General features: G+C 44.8%; 1 protein-coding gene across 2 annotated transcripts in view; it reads right to left on the reverse strand.

The window, feature by feature from the left end:
- The window catches only part of Mamdc2 (MAM domain containing 2), a 195,338-nt gene extending 174,865 nt beyond the window's left edge, over positions 1 to 20,473 (reverse strand). Inside the window, exons 1-2 of one of the 2 annotated variants that reach the window (XM_004637164.2) lie at positions 20,128 to 20,472; positions 19,782 to 19,895 (exon numbers count right to left, since the gene is read on the reverse strand). In XM_004637164.2, coding sequence (XP_004637221.1) covers positions 19,782 to 19,895; positions 20,128 to 20,161 — 148 coding nt within the window. In that variant the 5' untranslated portion in view covers positions 20,162 to 20,472. Of the gene's footprint in view, positions 1 to 19,781; positions 19,896 to 20,127 lie in introns of both variants that reach the window. The other variant, XM_023721949.1, reaches the window with a different exon arrangement.
- Between the last annotated feature and the right edge of the window lie 3,280 nt (positions 20,474 to 23,753).

Below are 23,753 nucleotides of genomic sequence, written 5' to 3' on the forward strand. Positions count from 1 at the left end.
CTTTCTTTCTTTCTTCTTTCTTTCTTTCTTTCTTTCTTTCTTTCTTTCTTTCTTTCTTTCTTTCTTTCCCTTTTAATTCTGTTGGCCTTGATGAAACATCTTTGGAGAGAAACTAAAGATTCCCTGAAGTGTTATTTTGTCCCATAATTCAACCTGTCTGCTAAGAGGAGAAGCTGCCCAGGGTCCTCTTGGACCCTGGGTTCCATTTTATGACACACTGTCATGAACAAGAATGGGACCACATTCCACTTACAGATGCCACATCTGACTCGGCCTCTACTGTTTCAAATATGAGCAATGTAAGCAGCCTGGAAAGATGGTTCATTTAAATGAAAGTAAGTTAGACCTGCTGGTCTTCTTGTTTGGCTATAAAGCATCAGGGTTTTGTTGGCTGTAAAACATGGTGGTGACTTGGGATATAAATTTAATATTCTATAAGTTATACTATGCTTTTCATAACATCCATCCCTATGAACTTTTGGCTACTAAACACAAGTATTTATTGAGTTCCTGTTGTCTCCCTATTCCTGGTAGAGGTGTGAGGATACTGAGGAGGCACAGCTAGCTATATAAATGCAGATGAATAGATTCATATGTAACACAGAATGTGTACAGGGAGCCTGCCTTGTCCCCGGCTTTCACTTCTGTGGATTCAACAACTATGGATTCGAAATATATGTACACAAAAATTGTCTGTCCTCAATATGCACCAACTTTCCCATCTCTAGTCTTCTTTACATAATATAGTATAAGAGCTGTTTGCCATTTACATTGTACTAGGTGCTATACGTAATCTAGAGAGGATTTAAAGTACATATGTGGGTTAGGTGCAGACACCATGTAATATTAGGTAAAGAATTTGAACATCCCTGAAGTTTGATATCTTCAGGGGACCTGGAGCCAATCTCATAGTGAATACTAAGGGATAGATGTACCTGATTTCTTGGGAGAAAAACGAAAAGGGGGAAAAATGACAAAATAAAAAGGCAACTGCAAAATTTCGGCATCTTAGAAACTAAGGGTAGTTTCCTTAAACTTAGAGATAAATTTTTGCTAGGAAATCTGTCCCCACTGGGGAAGCCACTGCTAAGATGGGTAGGGAGTTAGATTCTGGCACTGCACCCGAGCTTGGGTGTGAGCGGCGCAGCTGAATCAACATCTTGTGGAGAGCCAGTCCCCAGGAAGGGTGAGGGCTCAGGGCTTGAGTTCATCTAATACATCAATGAGTTCTCCACCAGAACATTTTGCTGGGTGGTAAAGTGTGCATGGAGCCCACATGAACTGAACACTGATTCTAAGTCCATTCATTTAACCGATTTTCAGGGCTTCTTATAGAGCCAGGACCAGGTGCAGCGAGGGAGGTGCTGCACAGGTTGACATCTGTGTACACATAAGATTTCAGTATTTTGTTTCCTTTCATTTCTATCTGAAATTTGAACTTGAAAGTGCATTAAAATATTTGTTTCTGAATTACTGAGATTCGGGCGCTGCCTTAAGTTTTGTACCCACGGTGAGGGAGCTCCTTACTGGCCTCAGGCTAGTAAAACCCTGGTTGTGCATGAGCAGGGCATTTTGCTAACCCCATAGGGGTTAAGAAAAGGAAGAGGAGTCACAGATGCTGGTTTTTAGGATCATAGCTTAAGAGGAATAAAAGGTTCTTTTAAAATGCTAATAATATCAAAGTGCTGATAGGTACACATTACAGGAGACTCTTGCACAGAACCCCCGTGGACAAGAGTGAAAAGCAAAGTGAAGCTTCTCATGCTCAAATTCACCAGACAGACACTGAGTCGTTACCTGGCCTGCTTTTCTTTGTGGACAGAGAATTCACAGTTAAATTTCCAAAAAAGGCCAGGTTCAATCAGCATGATAATTTCTTTTCTTGATATTATCTTTTATTTTTGATGTTAATTTTATTGAGAAAGAAGTAGCAATGAGACAGTTTCAGAACAGTTACAGTAATTAATACATTGCATATTGCTGTCTTCATAGTAGTTATACATAACTACATAGTACAAGATGCAGGCATGACAGCTTGTCTAAACACTATTAGTTCAAAACTTTCTTCTCGTTGAACTAAGAGAAAGTAGCTGTATATCTATGTTAACTATTTTGCATATACATATATATATTTTTTTCACTACAAAATGGTCCTTCATTTATATCCTCCTTTTTTGTTTACTTTTTCAGAGATGAGTATTCCATTGCCATTCATATATTGTAGGTGCATGAATTCAGCAAGGTAATCCAATATATTCCAGTACTCTATAGTAGTAGTAGGTTATCCCTATCAGCATGATAACAAAATTCACTCTGATTTAATCCTTATAAACACACAGCCTGAAGTCGACAAGCTATTTTCTATTATTCTGCCCCCTGTTTCGCCTCCCCAGTAGGTAACTTTGCAAAGATTTGTCCACTTTATGTTCTCTGCTTCTGGTCCCCCCCCCAATGCTTTTCTTTCTATAAAACCAACCTTCTCTGTCCAAACCATGGGAACCCTTTATTTTTTTATGGAATGATATGTTGCAATCTTCCAGCTTCAGCCTTCCAAGTGCTAGGATTATAGGCTGGTGCCACCACACCTGGCTTTGTGTCGCTGGGATCCCGAAAGAAAAATCTAAGATGATGAGAGCATTTACCATGTAATCTAGAGTGTAATAATCGTGGAAGATTATGTATGAGTTTGGCTTATCTTAGAGGAAGAGAAATAAGACAACTGCAACAACTGTTTGAGTAATTCCATATAACCCAGACAAAGAGGAGCCAGTTTTCTGGAAAATTTTCCTCAGACAACAGAGTAGCTAAAGATTTCTCTCTCTCTCTCTCTCTCTCTCTCTCTCTCTCTCTCTCTCTCTCTCTCTCTCTCCTCCATGATGTCTACGTAGTGTCCTGGGATTTAGTTTCAACTTGTTTATATCTCTTCTTTGCTGCAAGTGGATTTGACAAAAAAGAGAAAATATTCTATTACTGGGAATTAAATCTCTGCTCTCTGGATGGAACACTCACTCAAATCAGCAGACACAGAGAGAGAAAGCTGGGGGCAACAAAACAGCAGGACTAAAATGAAACTGCAAAACCCATTCTTCTGTCCCCAGCTTCTGTGTACACACTTCCAAAACGGAGCACTATGCAGAACATCTCTATGACACTCCACACCATCCTGCATTTGATTTCATTTAAGGGGTCCTAGCCATGTACTGGTCTTCATGGATTTCTGAAGCCACATTGCCGCAGAGTCTAACATTTACTCATCCACTTGTTAAATATTTATTGAGTGTCTGTCAAGTGCCAGACACTGAGTTGGATATGAGAAGAGCTGCTCTTCACTGTCACAAAGCTTAACAGGGTTTGTAGACAATAAGTTAAATCAACAAGAAAAAAATCAGACAGCTAATATGCTAAAAATAGAATTGAAGTAAGGTGATGTGGTGGTGGCCATGTGGGAGATGAAACCTGAGAAGGGGTACATAAGGAGGTTTCATCTCACTTAAGTGATGGGAAAAGGACTGCTGTGTGACAGTTTGGGATAGGCTGCAGGGGGCACCTAGGACACAGCACTGTGGCAGGGCCTTCTCCATTTCATCTGGTGATTGATTCCAAGAATCAAACACGTTGTGAGTTCCAGGATATGGACCTCATGAACCGGGTACTCGGTTGTGCTGGTGCAGGTTTCATAAGGACCTAACCCTTGATCTGAGCCTCCTTGGCTGATAGATGCTAACGAAGCCAGCCAGCAGCTACTCTAGAGAAAAGAGGAGGGGCAAAAGCGGAAAGAGATGGAGGAAAAGAAAGAGGAGTGGCAGAAAAGAGGAGAGGGAGAGGGAAGAGAAAAAAGGAAAAGGAGGAGGAGGAAGTATTCTTGAAGGATCAAGGCCAAAAAAACTAATACAGTGGTGGAAGCTTTTTCTCTGTCTCTACTTTATTGGAACTGGTTTGGGGAAGAGGGGTTTGGTATCAGTTTTGTGAGAATAGCGCTAGACAGTATAACTGGCTATGGTTTGATATCCAAGGATTCATGTGTTGAAATTCAGTCTCCAGCATGAGGTTTCAAGAGGATGAAAACCCAATCAACTCTTGGGCTTAGAGGCAGGGTCCCTGGGAGGAAATTAAGGTCAGATAAAGCCACCACAGTGGAACCTCATGACTGAACACTGGTGATTTTTATAAGAACAAAAGAGACCAGAGGAAATACATGCACAATGTGCTTCCTATCTCTGGCCACATGATGCCTGTGCCAGTATGGGACTCTGCCAGCAAGAAGCTGTCACCAGGTGCAACTCCTTGGACTTGGTCCCCTAGAATGATGAGCAAGTAACAAAGGAAAGAGACCCAATGGGAGGAACAAATAGGGGAGGTGATGATGCAAGACAGCATGGGCAGTAAGGGAGCAGGGAGGATGAGCTGAGTCCAGCTTAGTGAGGCCTCAGGAACTAAATGTCTATGATCCCAGGGCCAGGTGCTGGAGATCCAGTGCAAGTTGGGGTCTCAAGAAGATTGGGAGACAAGCTCATGATGGAGGTTGACAAAGGCAAACATATAATGCAAAGGTTTGGAAGGAAAGTACACCTACATAGTCACTGTAGGAGAGTTTGGAAGCCTATTCACTTCTTGAGGCCAGAAACAGAATCTTGTACTCCTCTGGAAGCTCCTTCAGAACGAAACTCACTCTGGGTTCCCAGGAGCAAAACAGCAAAACCAGCACTGGCTTTAGAAGGCACAGGAATGGTACTTGGATCTAACGGCTGCTCCAGCTTTGTTGTCTGGGTCAACTTGATTAGCCTCTATTTCAGCAATTGCATCTTCAAAATGGGGATAGCCCGTGGATTAGGACAGGTTGTGAGGGTGGAAGATGCTCCGGGCACGGCATATGCCGTGGGGTAGGTAATAATCACTATTATTACGGCACAGTTGAGAATCTGATGGACAAGCAACTTTTCATACTAAATTATTATGCCTCCACAGAAGTAGCTGTCTTTAAAGAACTGAGCACTCATGCGCTCAGCACAGTGTCTCTCAGTCCTGTGCGGCACAGATGGCTGTGCAGTGCAGAGGCCCTAGATAGTGACTGTCCTCAGTGGTAGGGTCTAGGGCCACCACTTCAAAGGACATGCACCTCGATGGTTATCATGAGTGGTGTGACCTGATGTTAAGTAAAAAAAAAAACACCAATTTTTATTCATATGGTTTTGGGCTGGGGATGGAACATAGAGGCACAGCACTTGGCTGGTGTGTGCAAGGCCCTGTGTTTGTTCTCCAGCACTTCTCTTAACCTCTGAACCCCAGAACTTGGCATACGTTCCTTGCCATGGCAGTAATCTCCATATATTAGAGTTATTCTTTTGTATCTTACTTCAACACCTTAAGAGATGTACCTACCTCTCTCACCCACTGCTGCTGGCTTCACTGCCTAGCACAGTAGGTAAATACTGAATGAAAGAAAAAGTTAAAGGTATGCACTTGACTAGCCCTCATGAGCCTACTGCTTCTTTGACATGGTTTTGTTTTGTTTTGTTTTGTTTTTTGACATGTTTATATCCTGTGGGATAGACTTTGGAAATATTCAAGTATCTCAGTCACTTTTCTTGTCACTGGGACTCAATACCCAACACCAACAAATGAAAGGAAGAGAGGTTTATTTTGGCCCATGGCTCAGTTGGCTGGCTCCAAGGCAGGACAGCTTGGCAGCCAGACATGGAAGAGGAGAGCTCCTCTCAGCTCGGCAGACTGGAAGCAGAAAGGAATGAAGGGAGGAGTCAGGAGGAAGACATGCCTTCCTGGCCCTACTCCCAGTGAGCCATCTTTTCCCACCATGCCCCACTCCTAAAGCACAGCCAGCTGTAAACTCATCAGTGGGCTTCTCCACCCTTGGCTATAGTGTGGTTATTATCCACTCGCCTCCCCAAGGCTCGGCCTCTGACCCCATGAGGCTTAAGGACACCTACATATAAACTATTACCCAGGTTCTTCATTCATAAAGAGTGTCCTTCTTGCTGAATCATTGTAAGAATTAAATGAGAGACATATGTTTGTCTCCCTTGGGTCAAAGCACATTGCTTATTATTGAATGCAAGGACACAAAGACACTTGATCTCATCGTCTACCTTTCTTCCAATGGTGACTGTTGAGGTCCCTGGGTTTGTACAGTGTTTACTGCTTATTTCTCTTCTAGCTGAACATCTTACATAATTCAAGTAGGCAAATATTTCACTTTCCACTTTTTTTGCATACAGATATTTGACTCATATCCAAAATAAAGCTGTCAAGATTATCAAGAACACAAGTTCTCCTGGACTTTGTCCAGAGAATGTTGGGCAGTCGTGGGGATCCTCTGAGTGGGAGACTCTCACAGGAGTTTTCAAGTTTATCTCATATCACTTGGAACCAGGCAGAGAATTCTTCTGCTGTCCCAGGGTGCTGGGCCATTTTTAAATGAAGAGACTGACTTAAAATTTCCTCAAATTAGAATTCATTTTGCAATGGGGCCCCTGAGTATAGAAGAATTTGGAAGATTCTATACTTGGTGCTCCTCATCACTCACAGAGCACTCATGTAGAAGTCTTCTGTCCTGAAAGTGCCATGGAAAAGGTAAGTACTACAAGTGCTGTTTCCTTCCCAGAGAACACCCTAGAACCACAGGACCTGTTATACAATATATCTCTGATATCAGGAACCTCTGTGCCTCACTTTCCACAACCCTAAAATGAAGATAAAAATAGACCCAACTCACCAGGCTAAAGGTCAAATCAGTTAACATAAAACCCTGAGACCAATAGGTAGGTAAGTCACTCTGTAAGGGTTAACTGCTATTGTAAAAACTACTATTATTTCTATTATTAGAGTCCATGACAAAGGATTATTGGAACAGACAGGCAACATAGCAAAGCTTATGTCATTAGTATTGGGAGACAAGCAGGGTACAATTCAGGTTTTATCAATTACTTGCTCCACAAACTCAAAAATCTCTTTTTTTCAAAACTCTAAACCCCAGTTTCTTTATCTGTAAAGAATATTTTCATCACTGGGTCATCAGAACAATTCAAGGCACTGACACGGGTAAGGCACCTAGCACAACGTTTATACTAAATGCCTAACAAACGTTCAGAAAAATAATTGTCATTACTCATTATCCAAATGGGTCTTCAGGTTCAAGGCCACCGTGCTTACTCAGCGATCTACAAATACTTGCAAATGCCACTGTGGCCTTTCAGTTGGCTTAGCAACTCTGAAATGAGATCGAAGGATAAACGCTAAAAATAAAACAGGCTAGTCATCACCCTCACCTCCCAGAGGAGGGCATTCTTGGTGGCAAGTCACTCTGAGATGCTCTTGGGGCTTGATGATGGAGACTCACAGGAGTTTATGACTCTGAATCTCTGCTGCCCGCTCTCTGGGCTTGTTTCTTTGTCCAATGCTTCCAAGAAAACTTCTTAAATCACTTGAGCCTCAGACCCAGCATCTTTCGTGCATGACTGTGATTCACTGAACATGATGAAGCAATGATAGGCAGTGCTATCTGTTTTCCAAGCCTCATTCATTTTCTAAGAATTCTTAGACTACTCAGCTAATATCATGCTCAGCAAGAGATGGCTCATAAATGTGTCCAAACGTATTTTATGATATGAATAGACTCACAAATGACTTCCTGTTCACAAAAATGACAAATGAAAGGGGTTAATTAAAAAATATAAACCACTTCGCACCCTTTGCATCTTGCAGCAATTTTTATTGTGAGTAGTTATGTTCGAAGAGAGTCCAGAAGCTGGAGGGGCGTTCTAAAGGATGGATAAGCCTCTTAGCTACAATGATGTTCACCTTCAGATACTACAAATAGGTCAGCCACATCTTCTCTCAAGTTTCTAAATAGCATACTTGACAGGCAAGAGGTCATTCGGATTAAGCTTAACACAGAAAGGAAGACATTGGGGGTTATTATTCATGCATTCATTAAATAGAATGGTTCAAAAACCTTAGAGCTGTGCTCTACAGCTATCAGAATTTTCTTTTGAATTCAATACTCTTATAAGTATATGAATATACATCAAATAAATCTTATTTCACAAACCCCACATTAGAAAGGATACATGCCTTATTCTAATACTGTGTGTCATTTGATCTGTCTCAAACATTGCCTCTCTTTTATTATACAATATCTAATATCCAGTATCCAAGTATCTCCACGTGTAGATACTTTAAGTGTTTTAAATTGATAATAAACACAGGGGCCAGGGGTTCGATCCCCAGGCCTGCCATCCCGGCCCTGCCCCTGGGGTGCACTGAGATGGCAATTGGGACTGGGCATGATGGTGCATGCCTGTAATCAGTCCGATCTAGTGGTGAGACCCTGAACATCCTGTAGACCCTTCACTAAAAAAAAAATTGATAATAAAGATAAAAATCTGCATTGTTGCATATAACCTAGGGTGTGTTTTTCCTCCAACTTTTCCTATGTATTAAATGTGAGCACAAAGTGGCACTAATCTTGTGTTCACACACACACACACACACACACACACACACACACACGCATTTAACTTACATTTTCCTCACCTGAACTTGAGAAAAAAGAAAAGAGTTTATAGAAACAAAGGTGTGATTTCTAACACTTATTCCTAGTCTTTGAGGTTTGTAAAAGAAAATGAGAAGATTTTTTTCCATATTTCATAAAGCATGCACTTTAGAAATGCCTAGTTTAAGATCAAAGCACCCTTAAAAAGAAAATTCTACAAGCGCCTACCTTATTATCCATTTTTAACAAAGTCACAGAAATAGAAAAAGTCTGCAGAAGTTTAAAAAAGAAAATTTCCTGAGTTATAGTTTCATACTAGATGGTCTTAGTCATAAAATACTGGTAAGAAAAGGAAGCAGTTTCTTGGGGAAGCGAAGCATATTAAAGTCATCCTCATTATAAGCACAGCCCCAAATAACACTGCAGCACTCTTTGGCAGCAAGGCAAGAGTTTTTCAAATAAGGAATGGAAATTTCTCTAAGCATCTAGCTAAGTTATATGTCAGATTGCTCTATAGTAACATTGCCATTCTGTTAAGAGTAATCGAACGAGTATGTATCAAAGTGCGTGACAAGGAGGGAGGCCGACTTGCAGAAAGACATTGATTTGGGCATTCTTTTAATGCAATCACAGGAGGACTAGATGAGCTTGAAGTTTGAGAGTATTTCTTCAAGACTGCCAAGGTATTTGAGGTCAAGCTGTAAATTTTCCCTGAGGTTCTCATCCAAGGTTATGCTGAGGACTGAGAAGAGAATCCTTCAAATGCTTCCAAGAGCAAACTCTAATCTGTTATGGAAAAAAAAAGTAAAAATTGCATTTGCTTGCCTCTGCTTGATGCCTTCCCCAGGCTTGCCACTGCGTGAGCAACACTCTTTTGTAGCTGAGAATTCAGGGAAGAGGTGAGGATGTCAGGGTATCATCAATACCTTATACATAGTCTCCACTATCTTCAAAGAAGCCTGAGGGCCAGCCAAATAGCTCAGTGGATTAAAGTGCCTGCAAGCAGAAGCAGGGGCCAAGGGTTCAATCTCCAGGCCTGCCGTGCCAGCCTTGTCCTCAGGGTGCACTGAGATGGCAATTGAGACTGGGCCTGGCAGTGCATACCTGCAATCCCAGTTCTTGGGAGGCTGTAAACAGGTGGATCACTATGAGTCTGATCTAGTATTGAGACCCTGAACACCCAGTAGACCCTTCCCCCAAAAAACCACACCAAAACAAAAATAACCCCAGAAAAAACAAAGAAACCTGAGCTCAGCCTCCTCTGGAAGTGCAAAGGAGCTACTCTACGCAGGAGCTGGGAGCAGCCTTGGACCAAGTGAAATTCAAGTTTTTGGAGCCAAACAGGCTTGGGGTGCTATCCCCTCTCATATCCTGAGTTGCCTCTTGCATATTATTATTATTTTTTAATACTTCTTTTTTTTAACTTTTTATTTTTTTATTTTTATTTATTTATTTATTTTTTGCGGAACCAGGGATCGAACTCAGGCTCTTGCGCTTGCCAGGGATGCGCTTATTCTACTGAGCTATCTCCCCGGTCCTTGCATATTATTTTTAATCTCTGTGTTATACTTCCTCTTCTATTAAGTGCCAACAAAATCGAGGTTGTTGTCACAGTCAAAGTTGTTAATAGCACATGCATTTGATAAGCACTGTTCATACTACCTAACTGGTCACTCAGCCTAACTACTGTGTGACTCTCCATCAGTGTCTCCTTCCCTCTTCTCACATCAGTAGTTCTTTAAGCAGGACCTGCTCCTATAGCAGAGATAGAGTGTGTCATTAAAATAGCTCCCTCGGACCGCAGGCATTCTCCTATATCTTAGAAAAGATTTGGTTGTTTTAATCAGTATGGTCCACGTTACATCATATTTACTGAAGATTCAGCCATATCTCCTGCCCCTTTTCATTTACAGTAGAAACAAAATTTCACACATGGGTCACTCAGTGTCTATGACCCATGCAGTGAAGGACTCTAGGGCTTGAAGCAGCTCAGCAATTTTTAAAGGGAAAACTGGGTCTATCTCAGAGCTAGTGGGGATATCCCTACCATCCTAAATCTTTTTTCTTTTCTGGTTACTCCATAAACTAGCTCAAGTCTACCCTCTCTAAGAGAATAAATAAATAAATAAATAAATAAATAAGGACCGTTCATTTCCAGTTTCTTTGTAAGTATAGCTGAATCTCTCTTCTCCAAACTTGGGGCTGAGCAATCTCTACAGCCACCTATATTTTCCACTCACTGATCCACTCAGGGCCTACAGTCCTCCTCTCCTCGTTCCACTGGGACCACAGCCACTGAACAGCAGTGCTCTCAGGTGCCTATTCAGTGGCCGGGTTCTCTGATGCACTGGACCTGGCTGGTCATATCCCCCTGCTGAAATGTCTAAGTCCTTCAGCTCCCACGACCTTTCTATTCCCTAACTCCCTGATTCCTTGTTTCTCTCACAATCTCTTCCCTTCATGTTCCTAATACTGAAGTGTGGATTTAGACATCCATTCTTAGTTTCCTGCTCTTATCACTCTATAATCCTCCTCAGATCATACTATTTCTGCTTGAAATCTTCATCATTATCTTTATGCTGAAGGTTCCTAGGTACCCACGGTCCTGCTCAAAAAGTACCTTGGGAAGGCTTATGATGTTTCATTTACTCTGTCTCATTCATACCTAATACTCCTGCTGTATTTTCGGCCCTCATAAGCTCTCACACCAAGGCAAAGACCTCTAAGTAGAGTCCCTACCACCACGCTCAAACGAATCAACTTTACAACTGCTGAAGGGACAGATGGGCCCAGCCGTGTCATAACCAGCATCCCGTGGCACAGCTGCACAAACGGTTCTTTATGAAGGATCCGTCTGCACCTTGCATCTCTTATTTGTGCTCAAGCATAGCTATGCAGACTTCTTACTGCTGCTGAGAGCTAAGCAATGCCCTTCCAATACAGTTCTTCCTGCTCCATCTCAACAATGTATGCAGTGTACACTCTCGACCATAATCACAGATACCGGTTCCCTCCTATGGGTCTGTGGCTGAGCCAAGGCATAGACCACGACCTGGTACTCCTGTACTCCAGGTACCGCATGTACTTTGTACACTAGGCACTGCAGCTCCTGCATGGTTCCTGATGGGCAGTATCAGCAAATGCTTCTTTTTTTTTTTTTTTAATGTATTTAGTACAGTGTGATCTCACTACACAGATCACACTCAGGGATTCTTCTCTTTTCAGCCTCCCAAGCGCTGGGATTACAGGTGCATGCCACCACGCCCAGTCTCAGTTGCTGTCTCAGTGCACCCCGGGGGCTGAGGCTGGCATGGCAGGCTGGGTCTCTAACCCCAGCTGCTGCACTCTGCCTAAGCAGGCACTTTAGTCTGCTGAGCTATCTGGCAGTGCTTCTTGATAGAATGGAAATTCCTTAGCAGCATTTCCATAAAGCATGTGATGTATGTTATGAGATTATCACACAATATTGCTTGTTTTATTTTGTTATCTTGTTCTTAGCCTCTGACACTCCACCCCCATCACATATAAATTTCCCATAAAGTGGGGGAGAAATCAAATAACCTGGAGATATCGCTGAATTGCAGTCCTGTCCTCTGGCTTCTCCTTCTACCAGACCTCTATGCAAGGACTTCTTCCTAAGGCAGGCAAATGCCTTTCCCTGCTCTTCCCCACCCAGAAGAAGCCTACTGATACATCACACCTGAGTTCCTTAGAAATACCAGTTTTCAACAGCTAGTTCAAAATTTAAAAATCTTTTGCCAAAAAATACTTCTGAGGCCCAGCAGGGTTGCTCTCGAGGTTGTACTGTGATTGTTTGTGGTGGCAGAGGATCAAGGCCCTGAGCAGCCCTGAGGGTAAATAATCCAAGAGCTATTTGTTCACTGGCCTGTCATGCATAAAGAGGCCATCTATTACCAAGGCAGGCTGCAGCGCTCCTTCCCTGCTCTACCTGGAAATTATAACACATGCCTCTCAAGTCTTTGAAGTTCTATGTGAGGAAGGACTGCTGAATACAATTCTTTCAGTGTAAGGAAAAATGGCAAGAGTTTTTATTTTTATGTAAGTTTCAACAAGAGGGTTAAAAATTGACTACATTTGCAATGCTTATTGAAACCTCATTCATGGTCAAGCACGGTGAAGCTGACAGGATCTCTGTTTTCAAAGATAACACTTGCATTGCATGAGGTGATGGTGCAGAGATGCCAACAGACACGAATAAAAATATTTATAGAGTGGAAAGTGAAAGAGAGTCACAGAAAGGGAGAGAAGGGTGAGATTTCACCTGGGAAGTTATGGAATTTTTTTAAAACATGGATAACACTTATAATAATTAGTTTGGCAATATGACAATGAAATATCCAAGGAAACTAATTTTTTGAAGAGAAAAGGCTTATTAAGCTCACAGGTTTAGAGGTTGAATTTCATCCCTTTGGCCCCACTCACTAGGCCTTTGATGTAGGTAGAACTGCATGGTTAGAATGCAAATGAGAGCAAAAGGATCACACCTCCACATGCAGCTGAGTGGGAGACAGGGCGGGCAGGGCCTTGAAGGCCCTCTGGAGGTGCAAACCCAATGCAATAAGTGCTACCTCTTAAAGTTCCATTCCTTCCCAAATCCCCAGACTTAGGGGACCAACCTCTTACATCCATGGTAAATAATCAAGTACTCTGAGAACCTAGGCCTGAACACATGAAGAGATGAGTGAATTGTCTAGGACATGCATAAGGACATCTGAGGGGATGGCAGGACAGTTGGCAGATATGAAAATCAGGATCAGGCCTGGGTGTCCAAGACAGGTTCAGCTCTCTGCTGCCCAAACTTAATGAGGTCACCAAATCACTCAAATTGTTGAAAACCAAGTATTGTTTAATAAGAAGAGATAGAAACTATGCCTGAAGTGACTCAATAAAAGACGTTCTGCCACTTTTTAAGAACCAAGACTTTAAGTGAATATTATGTCCAAGATACAAGTCACAAAACACAGCAACTATAGGTAAGGAATTTGAAGATGACACGAAAGCATAAGCCTTTGTGATAATAAATCATTTTTCCCTCCCAACTTACTGTGATCTCAGCTGACCTCTGCAATCATAGAGGAAACATCCTAAAAATCACCATGCATCTCAGCGGGGATCAGGCCAGGTTGTGGATAGCAGCTTCCCATTCAGTAACCCTACCTGTGTAGGCAGGCACTCAGATGCCTCCCTCCTAGATGTTGGCCTTGGTAATAGGGACAGCGGCCATGTACAGCCTCCACCCAGCAAAGCCATTTAGGGAAGGAGGAGTAGACAGATACCACCTGTCCATAGAGGTCAGCAAGGGAAGATCTGATACCCAGAGTGACTTGCAGGACTCAGGAGCCCAAGCTCAGCAGATGAGAGATCTATTTACCCAAGAGCTTCACAGAAGGCACCATATTCATCAATGATAGAGTTGATGGATGCCGAGGCACCAGCTATGCAGGACGGATAAGCAGAAAGCAGGCTGGGGTGTGAGGAAGAGAGGTAGTGCGGGATGTAAAACATTCTGGCATGAACCAAGAATTCATAGAGAAAGAAGTATTAGCCCTCGGGAGAGGCTCTCTGCCAAGTGCAAAACTCAGCCTTATTCCTTCACATACACACTACAGGGAGAGGTGGCTCGATGCTTAAAATAGAATCCAATGATAAGAAAAAGATTCTTGCTCCAGCTGCAATGAAAAGCAAATGGCCAAACTGTATGAAAAGAAATACATGCTCCCTAGTTCTCTAGAAGCTATATCGGAAAGTTGTCTGAGTTAGAAGAACTAATGTTTATACTGTTTATAAAATACAAATGCAGTAATGCTGAGAGCATGAATAGGACTGGTGGGCATGTAACTCAGTGGTAGTGTTTGGCTCGGCAGGCATGAGGCCTTGGATTCAATGCTTACCACTTCAAACAAACAAACAAACAAACAAACAAATAACAATACCAGTACATGTTTAAAATTCTCACTATGAGTTTAGTGGACTCTACACAACAGTCTTATGAGAGAGTGAGATGGCTTTTATAGCTGAGGAAACAGAGACACAAACAGGATGAGACCACACAGCTAGAAAGGGCAGATCCTCAATTCCAAGCCAAGTCACCCAGTGCACACTTCATTTTAAGCTACAGGCTTTAACTACTAAGTTGTAATGCGTGCTATGGAACAACTTGTGAAGGGGCAGAATGATCCAGGGGTGTGCACATGCACGTGTGTGCGCGCACACACACACACACACACACACACACACACACACACGTATAAAGATATGTCGATGGTTGGGTGCTGGATTCATTCAATCAACAAATCCATGCAGTCAACAAACACTTACCGGTACTATGTGTCAGGTCTTTTTCTATATTTGGAGGACTGTGTCTAGCAGGATCCCTATACATCTGGACTAGCAAATGCATGTTACTTAATGTGGCATAAGAAGTAGTATTTTATGGGTTTGGTCAGTCCAAAGCACTACATTTTGGGTACCCACATGCTTCCACATGCTTAAGATATAATTAGATTTCTGATGTGGAATTTCCAGCATAATGAGGCTGCAGAAGCCAGGACCCAGTGAAGTCAGGGATGTTAGCAGCAATGTAGAGAAAGAACCCATGGGGAGTTGAGGAGGCCCCACCCCAGAGCTGCCACTCACTGGGTCCATGACCATGACTGGCTGCTGTCTGGGCCTTCATGTACTGCACTGTGAAAGGAGGAGCTCATGCTGGATGACCTGAAGGGCTGAGCACTAGGATCTGAGCTCCTCGGTAGGGCCAGGTCAGATCCACTGCCCTCAAGTATACCGTGCTACAGCCTCGTTCAGCCTCACAGCAGTAACATCACACAGAACCAGGGAATGACAAATGGTATTTCAGGAATAAAGTGGCCAAATTTCTAGGGTCAGTCATCACTCTGAGAGGCATCCAAGGAACATTCCAGACTTATGCTGGCTTCCAGCCCCCATGCAGTGGGGATGCACTTCTATCTGGAGAGCTCTGATAGAATAATCTTGCAGATCCTGGTAAGAGACAGCAGCTGTCTTATGGACCTTATGCTGGTAGGGTGGGCTGCTGCAGCAGTCAGCAAAAGGGCTGTCATCTGCTGGAAGGACAGCACTGGCCCTCCTCTCCCACGAAGGTCTCTGGGGCTCCTGGCCAGTGCTTGCCTCCAGCTGGATCTTGGGAACTATCAGGTGGGATTTATCACTGTTAATAATAACTGGCGCATGACTGAGTGCACAGAACTGAAACTCAGCTGACCAAGTCACCATCTGAGGTTAATGTGGCCACATGAGGTCTGAGGACACCATTAAATGTTTGTAAAAGAGAAGGAACAAGTTTGGGAGAGGAAAAGGAGGTACCAGAAAGACACATGTCTGTGCACTTCCAGTGAGATTTTGGCACACTCACCACGTCCCCTGTCCTGCCCCTTGGCAATGTCAGACCCCATGACTGTCTTCCTTCCTTGTATGCTATCTTTCCTCTCAGCAAAATCTGTCCAAATGTTTCCTGTTTCAGGCAGCTTCACCATCCTTGACCTTATTATATAAGAAGGAGGTCTTCCCTTTGAGGGCTTTGAGTTATTTTGAACAAGGATATATTGATGGTTGAGTTCAACCATCCTCTTAACTAGACACATTTCTACATTTACCTTCCCCACCAGGTGCTTTGTTTGTTTGTTTATTGTGGTGCTCTTGGGGACTGAATCCAGGGCCTTCAGCCTGAGCCATATCCCCATCATTATTTACTTTGAGACAGGTTTATGCTAAGTCATTCAGTTGCCCAGCGGAGGCTCAAATGTGCGATGCTCCTGGTTCAGCCTCTCAAAGTGACAGAGTTACACCATAGCCATCCCTGCTTTTCTAATTAAAGAGCTGTACCTGCACCCTTCCCCATTGCCTCCAATGGTTTCCTTATAGAGTTAAGGTTATAGGCACTAAGACACAATGTCCAAGAACGAGAGAGAAGCTAAAATACACTTAATGACTAACCTGAATTGTTAAGACTAACTCTAATAATCCTCAAAGTGTTCCTGCCCCTGCAGCTGGCACAAAGAAAGAATGAATAGTTTCAATTTTAGTAGGGACCACTGCTCAAAGGGGTCCCAATATTCTTTGAAGTGTGAATAAAGATGATTTTTTATTAAAGACAAATGAATGAAGATTTGTATATGATAAAACAGACCCTTTATCTCCTGGATTTAATTCTAACCTAAGTTTTAGAAGTGGGTTAAAATATAACCTTATTTCCTTAGACAAGTTAGGAATTTTATTTCCTACATAAAGCAGAGAGGGAACCGGGAACATAGAGTAACCACTGGCAAAACTAGAAAGAAGACAAGATTGGATGTATTGTGAGGTCCCCCGCCCCAGCGCACCATCTGCTGGAGTGCTCAACCCAAGCCAACTTATTCTCTCTCTCTCTCTCTCTCTCTCTCTCTCTCTCTCTCTTTCGTTTGGTACTGGGGATTGAACTAAGGATTTTTCACTTGCCAGGCAGGCACTTATGCCCTAAGCCATATCCCTGGCAGAACTCATCTATTCTATTCCCCCTGGAGATAAAGCATATTTCAAAATAGCTGTGAATTACGGGACATTGGAGCTGAATCAGAGATGCTTAGAGACCTGCTACTCTAGAAAAGTCAAAGAGGAATGTATCTCCAATACCATTTCAGGCAGCAGGACAGATATTTGAAACACAGAGACCACTCTGACTACCCCTAGATTTGATCCTCCTGAGATAAGAATTCTAACTTGCAATTTAGTTTCCAGACTGACCTCCCCTTATGGGACTGTAGCTTTTCTCTCTCCATTGTAAATTATTTTATGGACCAAGGACATATTGGAGGTGCCGTTTGTTTTCCAAGTACTTGTGGATAAAAATCTCTGAAATGAACAACTTTCTATGGTAGACTCAGCACACATAGGTGGATAGAACTATGTTTCAAAGGGATTTGGCAACAAGATGAAATAATTTTTGCAGAGAGACTTGAGAACAGCTTGCCAAATTTCTGCCTAGGACAATTCTATTGTCTTTAATTTACCAGCTTAGAAATGGATTTTTAAGGGAAATTCTTCATGACAACTTCTCAGCCAGCAGCCACAGTAACTGACACTCATTTACCTTCACTGCCCAGCATCCACATCGGCCTGCTAGTGCCCACGTCCTGGTCTTTGGAAAACCAGATCTGTATAGACTGAAGCCTGACTATCTGCTCCACCCTGGAGCACTAGGAGGAGAATGAATGAACTTCCCCCAGCCAAACCAGTGGTCCAATTCTGAGCCAGAAAGCAGTGCCTGTTAGAAAGAAAGCAGAAGGGAAAGCCACAGCGCCCCCATTATGCTGTTCAACGGCCATCTCCTCTTCTAAGAGCATCTTCCTGTTTCCCCTCAAGGGCACTGCTAACGGCCACACCGGCAAGGGCTGCCAGGTCGCAGAGCACTTCCTGCAGGCCTGGCAGGATCTGGTGCTCAGCAGGACGGGGCACACCCACTGACCCAGAGGCAGGCTGGAACGGGGTGTCCTAAGTGCTGGGGTGGGGGGCTCTGGGACCCAGGTGCCTCATCTTAGGAGTGATGTTGACTTCTTTCTTTCAAGGCCATACTATGGTGACAGATGCCAGGAGCCCAAGTACAAGATTTAACGAGTGATTCATTCTCAGAGTCATACAAGTGGTTTCTTATCTTAGTCCTGGCCCTGCCTGCAGCACAGATATTGTGTGTGTGTGTGTGTGTGTGTGTGTGTGTGTGTGTGTACATTTAATGGGCATCTAGAGTAGTTAGAGTATAGTCCCTTGACCAATAGCAGCAGCACCTGGTAACTTGCAGGAACTACTCAGGCCTGCTTCAGACCCACTGAATGAAAAACTCAGAGAGTAACACATCCACCAGATCATCCTGCTGCAGCTGAAGTTTGAGAAGCTCTGCTAGAGAAGAATACACTCCAAAGCCAGTCCCATGAAATATATAAGGCAGTCCCTCAAAATGCTTCACACACAACAGGGAAGGGGCTGGGGTGTTAAAGTTAGAGGGCCTTGCCTAAAGCTATGAGTAACGCAGGAATCCCTCTGATAAGAAACCAAGAATTGTTTTCTTCCCAGATACCTCCAAGTAAACCAGTAGGTAAGTGGTAACAAGTGTTGGAGACAAAGATAACTACTGAATTAGTTCCTTCCTGGTTCTTTCTAAATGGGCAGCTCAGGGGTTGGCTACTCAGTGACACCACGGGACACAGACCAGCTATTTGAATATCTGAAGACTCAGCTTCTCACCTCTGCAAAATGATAGTGATATCACCTACCCATGAAGGCCAGAGAAGCTACAAGGAAGTCTGGGCAATTGAACGGTGGTGACGGTGCGTGCATCCTACCGGACACTCTGGGCTCTAGTCCTCAGGAGCCAGAATGGATCCAGAATGGATGAAGTGGTGACAACTGGTGGAGGAGGAAGCTTAGCACACTCATTACAGTGCTGTCTCTTAAAGGAGGGTGCTGTGCTGTCCGAGTGTTCTAAGGCAGTGGCGGTGACCTGTGGTAGCCCGCTCGGTGTGCTGTGTGTCTCAGAGCAAGCTCATGCATCAGGCTCCTAAATGGTGGGACATGAGTGAGAAAGGGGAGGAGGAGGAGGAGGATTGTAGTTGGGACCTACAAACCAACTCTTCCCCTGTGGAAATGAAGGGTGAGAAGTAACTGTATTCCCTACATTTGAATTCTGTCACTGGAGCCCAAACATGGGGAGCAGTGAGGCAATGACCAGTGCCATCAGGCTGCACGGCTTGGACAGACAAGGTGGAACTTCCTCCTTTGTTCAGCTGGACTTCTACAGGAGGGTGAGGATGAGGATGGAACCCGGCAGCATACTAGTACACTGCGCTGGCGAGTAAGGGGCAGGTCTGAGGGCCGAGGGCCCCTCATAGAAGGGGGGACATTTTCTGCCAAGCTGTGGAAGCAATGGGGACCGTGTTTCCCCTTCGCGCGGGTGTCTAAGGCCCATCGGGGCTGATGGCCTTCAGGGGCACCTGACTGGCAGGTGGCCTCAACGCGGGAGGTGGAGGTGCTCCGGCTCCCACCCACCGGCCAGGTACACCAGGGCCGCTCTGGCCACCAGACATCACAACTGAGGGGTGAGGGCGGACCCATAACTCATGCTTTTCCTCCTAGGGGAATGAACTCCAAGATCCCCTTGCGCCTGTGCTGAGGGGAGACCGGGTACTGTGGGGGAGGCGGCCACAAGGAAAAAAGCTCATCTCCGGCCCTTTCACAGGCCCCTTACCTTCCTCGTTTAAAATCCAGGGCAGAAACGCTAGCACCGAGTCGAAGCCACACGTGCCCTCCTCAAAGGCGCAGGATCCAGCGGGGAGGTCGAGGGCACCCGCGAGCTGCAGGGCTGCGGGCAGAGGGAGTTTCAGTTCGCAGCGTTCCCCAGCACCCCCATACACACACACCTGCTAATGGGGTGTGAGATCCCCAATGCCCCGGGACCTCCCCTGAGGACCCCAGCCGAGCCAGGTCCTGGAGGGGAGAGGTAGGACCAGGACCAGCAGGAGGCGCCCCTCACTCGCGCGGTGGAAGCGAGCCGCAAGAGCGCCCCCCGGGGGTCCCCCGGACCCCAGCCTTACCTTGAGCCACCAGCAGGACGCCCCTCAGCAGCATGGTCGCGCCTGGCCAGGGGTGCAGGCTGCAGCCCGGGGGGGACCGGGGCGGGGGCGGGAGGTAGGGGCGCTGCGGGCGGCACGGAGAGCGCAGGGCAGAGCGCGCTCCAGGAGCTCCCGACTGCGCTGGGCGGGCGGCGGGGACTCCGAGGTGCCGGCGACAGCAGCGGGCAGGCTGGGGAGGAGACGGCGCGCACTTGGGGAGGCCCGCCACCGCCGGGAAGAGCAGAGGTCGGGCACGCAGCCTTCGCCCGGGGCTTAGGAGCTTGGAAGCCGACCCCGGGCGGACGCTCGCAAGGGGCAGGCCTTCCCGCGGTCCCTCCGCTGGGCTGGGACACGGGACCCTGCCCCGCCCACCCGCGCTGGGAACCAGCTTATTTCGGGGGCCAGCCTCTCCGCATGTGGTTGTCAGTCCCGCAAGGCTCTCCCTAATTTTAACTTCGTCTCCCCAAATTGGAAGACGGCAGAATTCTCTTAGGACAGCGTAGAGAAACTTTAAAACTCGTGGTGTGGAGTAAGCTGTGTATTCTAGTTTCAGCTTTAATTGTTCAGTAATGCTAATCTCTCTCTCTCTCTCTCTCTCTCTCTCTCTCTCTCTCTCTCTCTCTCCCCGTCTCTGTCTCTCTCCTCTGTCTCTGTCTCTCTCTGTCTCTCTCTCTCTCGTCTCTGTCTCTCTCTCTCCTTCTCTGTCTGTCTCTGTCTGTCTCTGTCTCTCTCTCTGTCTCTCTGTCTCTCTCTCTCTCTCTCTCTCTCTCTCTCTCTCTCTCTCTCTCTCTCTCTCCAGAGGAATGCCTGGCATGCCTGGTGCTCAGCATTCCCCCTGTCCACAGAGCTCTGCTTGGTTGGTCAGTAGAAGGCTCCAAACCGGGCTGTGAGGCACAGGTACTTCTAAGCAATCTGTTTGCTCTGAGCTTTAAGTGGGTCTCCAATAAGATTCTCTCGAGTAAGGCAGTTTGGTTTTGTTTCTTTAATCTTTCTTGTAAAGGCAGCTTTGCAGCGATGGCAGTGGCTCTCACATGGTGTGTGTGTTTGGGGTGCGACAGAAGCCCTGGGAAGGCCCCTCCGCAGATCTCCTGATGCAGTGCTCTGCTGATGGAGACAGTCATTTTGCACGTTCCTAAACAGTTTGCAAGTACTGCAGGCTTAGGACCACATTTTGAGGATCGCTGGCCTTACAAATTCCTGTTCAACCCTCGAAGCTCTGCTCCTGTACTTTCACTTTGGATCCAGAGTCCTGGTTTTCTTTGCCTTTTGTTGGTAGCTTTTCCCCTGAATACTGAACACTAAATCATGAGCACTAAAGTGTCTGCGAGTACTGTTCTTTAACCTCCTACTTTTCCTTCCTGTGCCTCAGTGCTTTCATCCAGCCTCATGGCTTTAGATACTGCCTCTGGGTCGGAGACTCTCATTGTCTCTTTCTAGCCGGGCCTACCCAGTCCACACTCTTCTATCTCACTGCCACCTTCATTCCAAAAGAAGTTTCGCTTCCATAGCCATCAGCCTGGGGTTCCTCAGTGACCTCCTGACCACCTCCTTTTCTGTCTTACCTACGCCCTCTCCATTCTTACCACAGTAATCCAGCTCGCTCCTTGGCTCAGGACCCAAAACTTCCCCAATCATTTAGCAAAAATCTAGAATCTGTACATTGACTTACCAGATTCTACGAAACCTTCCAGCACCCTTTTGTATTTCTGCCATTAACTACCTGGCTTTTCCCCTCCAGCCACACAATTCTCCTTCGCTGGTCCTCAAACATAATCTGGCTGCCTTCTCAGCCTCTGCACTGTCTATCTCTTCTGCTTGAAGTATCTTTCTTCAAAAACCACTTGATTTATGGCCTACTGAGGTCTTTAAGCAGACACCATCTTAAAGTAGAAAACTTAGTAGCCTTCTTTGTAATAAGGAAAAAAGTATCTAGAATCCTTCTTTAACATTTCAAAAAAATTTTATTGCTTTTCTGTAAGCAATGAGTCAAATGACGTAAAATGTGTTTGGTGTGTATATATTTAGTGTACCTGTTGGCATGCTTGGCTATAGCTAATAAAAATGTATATTTATTGTGTTTACTATTACAAATGCTTTATGGAAATGCTACTCACTAATCTTCATAAAAGTTCTATATGGTAAGGGTGGTCATTTTTGCTACAGTCTGGATGTGGGATGTGCCCCAAAGGTCAGTATGTTAAAACTTAGCACCAGCTTTATTCCATTGGGAGGGAGAGGAAACCTGTGAGCGATGGGGCCTAACTGGGATTTTTGGATCCCTAGAGTGTGCTCCTGGAGAGGAAGGTGGAACCCCAGCATCTCCTCTTTCTCTTTCTTGCATTTTGTCCATGAGGTGAGTGGCTCTGTTCCACACGTGCTCCCAGTCACACTGTGCTGCCTCTCCACAGGCCCAAAAGCAAGAGTCCAACTGTCCATGGGCAGAATCCTCCAGAACTGTGAGCCAGAAGAAGACTTTTCTCTAGAAGTTGATGATTTCAGGTGTTTGCTACAATAACAGGAAGTTGCTGAACACAATCATTCCCATGTAATTCAGGAATTAGCAGAATTCAGGAACATCAAATAATAGAGACAAGAATGAAATTTAGATCTTCTTTATTCCAAAAGTTTATTTTTTTTTTCAATCAGTACAATGCACCCCTTTCCCAGCTTCCTGCTCACAGAGGATTCTAAATACCTAAAGAATGTAAAGATTCAAAGACAGGTATGAATTACATATGAAACTTCAAACTATTGTTTTCAACCAAGCCAGTTTTAGTCATTACCAAACCGGTGCTCCTTTTTTTCAAGTACCAACAGAATATTATAAGGCTTTAGAATTGTCTTAGAGGGGCTGGGGAGATGGCTCAGTAGACTAAGTGCTTGCCTGGCAAGTGCAAGGGTCTGAGTTCAATCCCTGGTTCCACAAAAAAAAAAAAAGAAGAGAAAACAAAAAAGAATTGCCTTAGATTTATATTGTATGCCTCAAGTTGTAAGAAAATGAAAATCTTCAAAGTCATAAGGAAATATTTAAAATATGATTTGAAACTTGAAGACAACATAGTCTTTTGCCATCTACAGAAAACAGCGTTAGTACAAACTTAGTCTAAGTAAAAACTTCTACTTGGTATAAAATTGCATGATCCCAAGGACATGACCCTTAGCTACTGGCGCAGATTGGGGTACCTGGGGGGTAGACTCTGGTTTAGAGTTTAGTATGCAGGAGGATTACTAGGTGCTCTTGGGGATCATACCATGAAAGGCAGGAGGAAGCAGGACTGCCCAGGGGAACTCAAGGTAAGATGACCCATCTGATATATCCCATATTAGCTCCAAACGCTTACTGGATATGCCCCATCTTAGGGCCAGTGTGAGGACTTCCTGCATTATGGCTGACACTGAGGAGCTACAGCAGCTGAAGGATATTTTATGACGATTCTTCCAGCAGCTGGGATGACAAATCCTTCCTTGGGGGTGGGGGCAGGGTGAATTAGGACAGCTCACCAGTGGCCAGCAAAGATATTTTGCAGAAAAAAAAGGAAAGTGCATTGCCTCCTAGGTTAGAGACGCTGGGGCTGGGGAGATGGCTCAGTAGAATAAGCAACTTCCCC

The sequence above is a fragment of the Octodon degus genome, unplaced genomic scaffold (genome assembly GCF_000260255.1).
Source record: "Octodon degus isolate 3935 unplaced genomic scaffold, OctDeg1.0 scaffold00087, whole genome shotgun sequence".
NCBI classification, from domain to species: Eukaryota; Metazoa; Chordata; class Mammalia; order Rodentia; family Octodontidae; genus Octodon; species Octodon degus.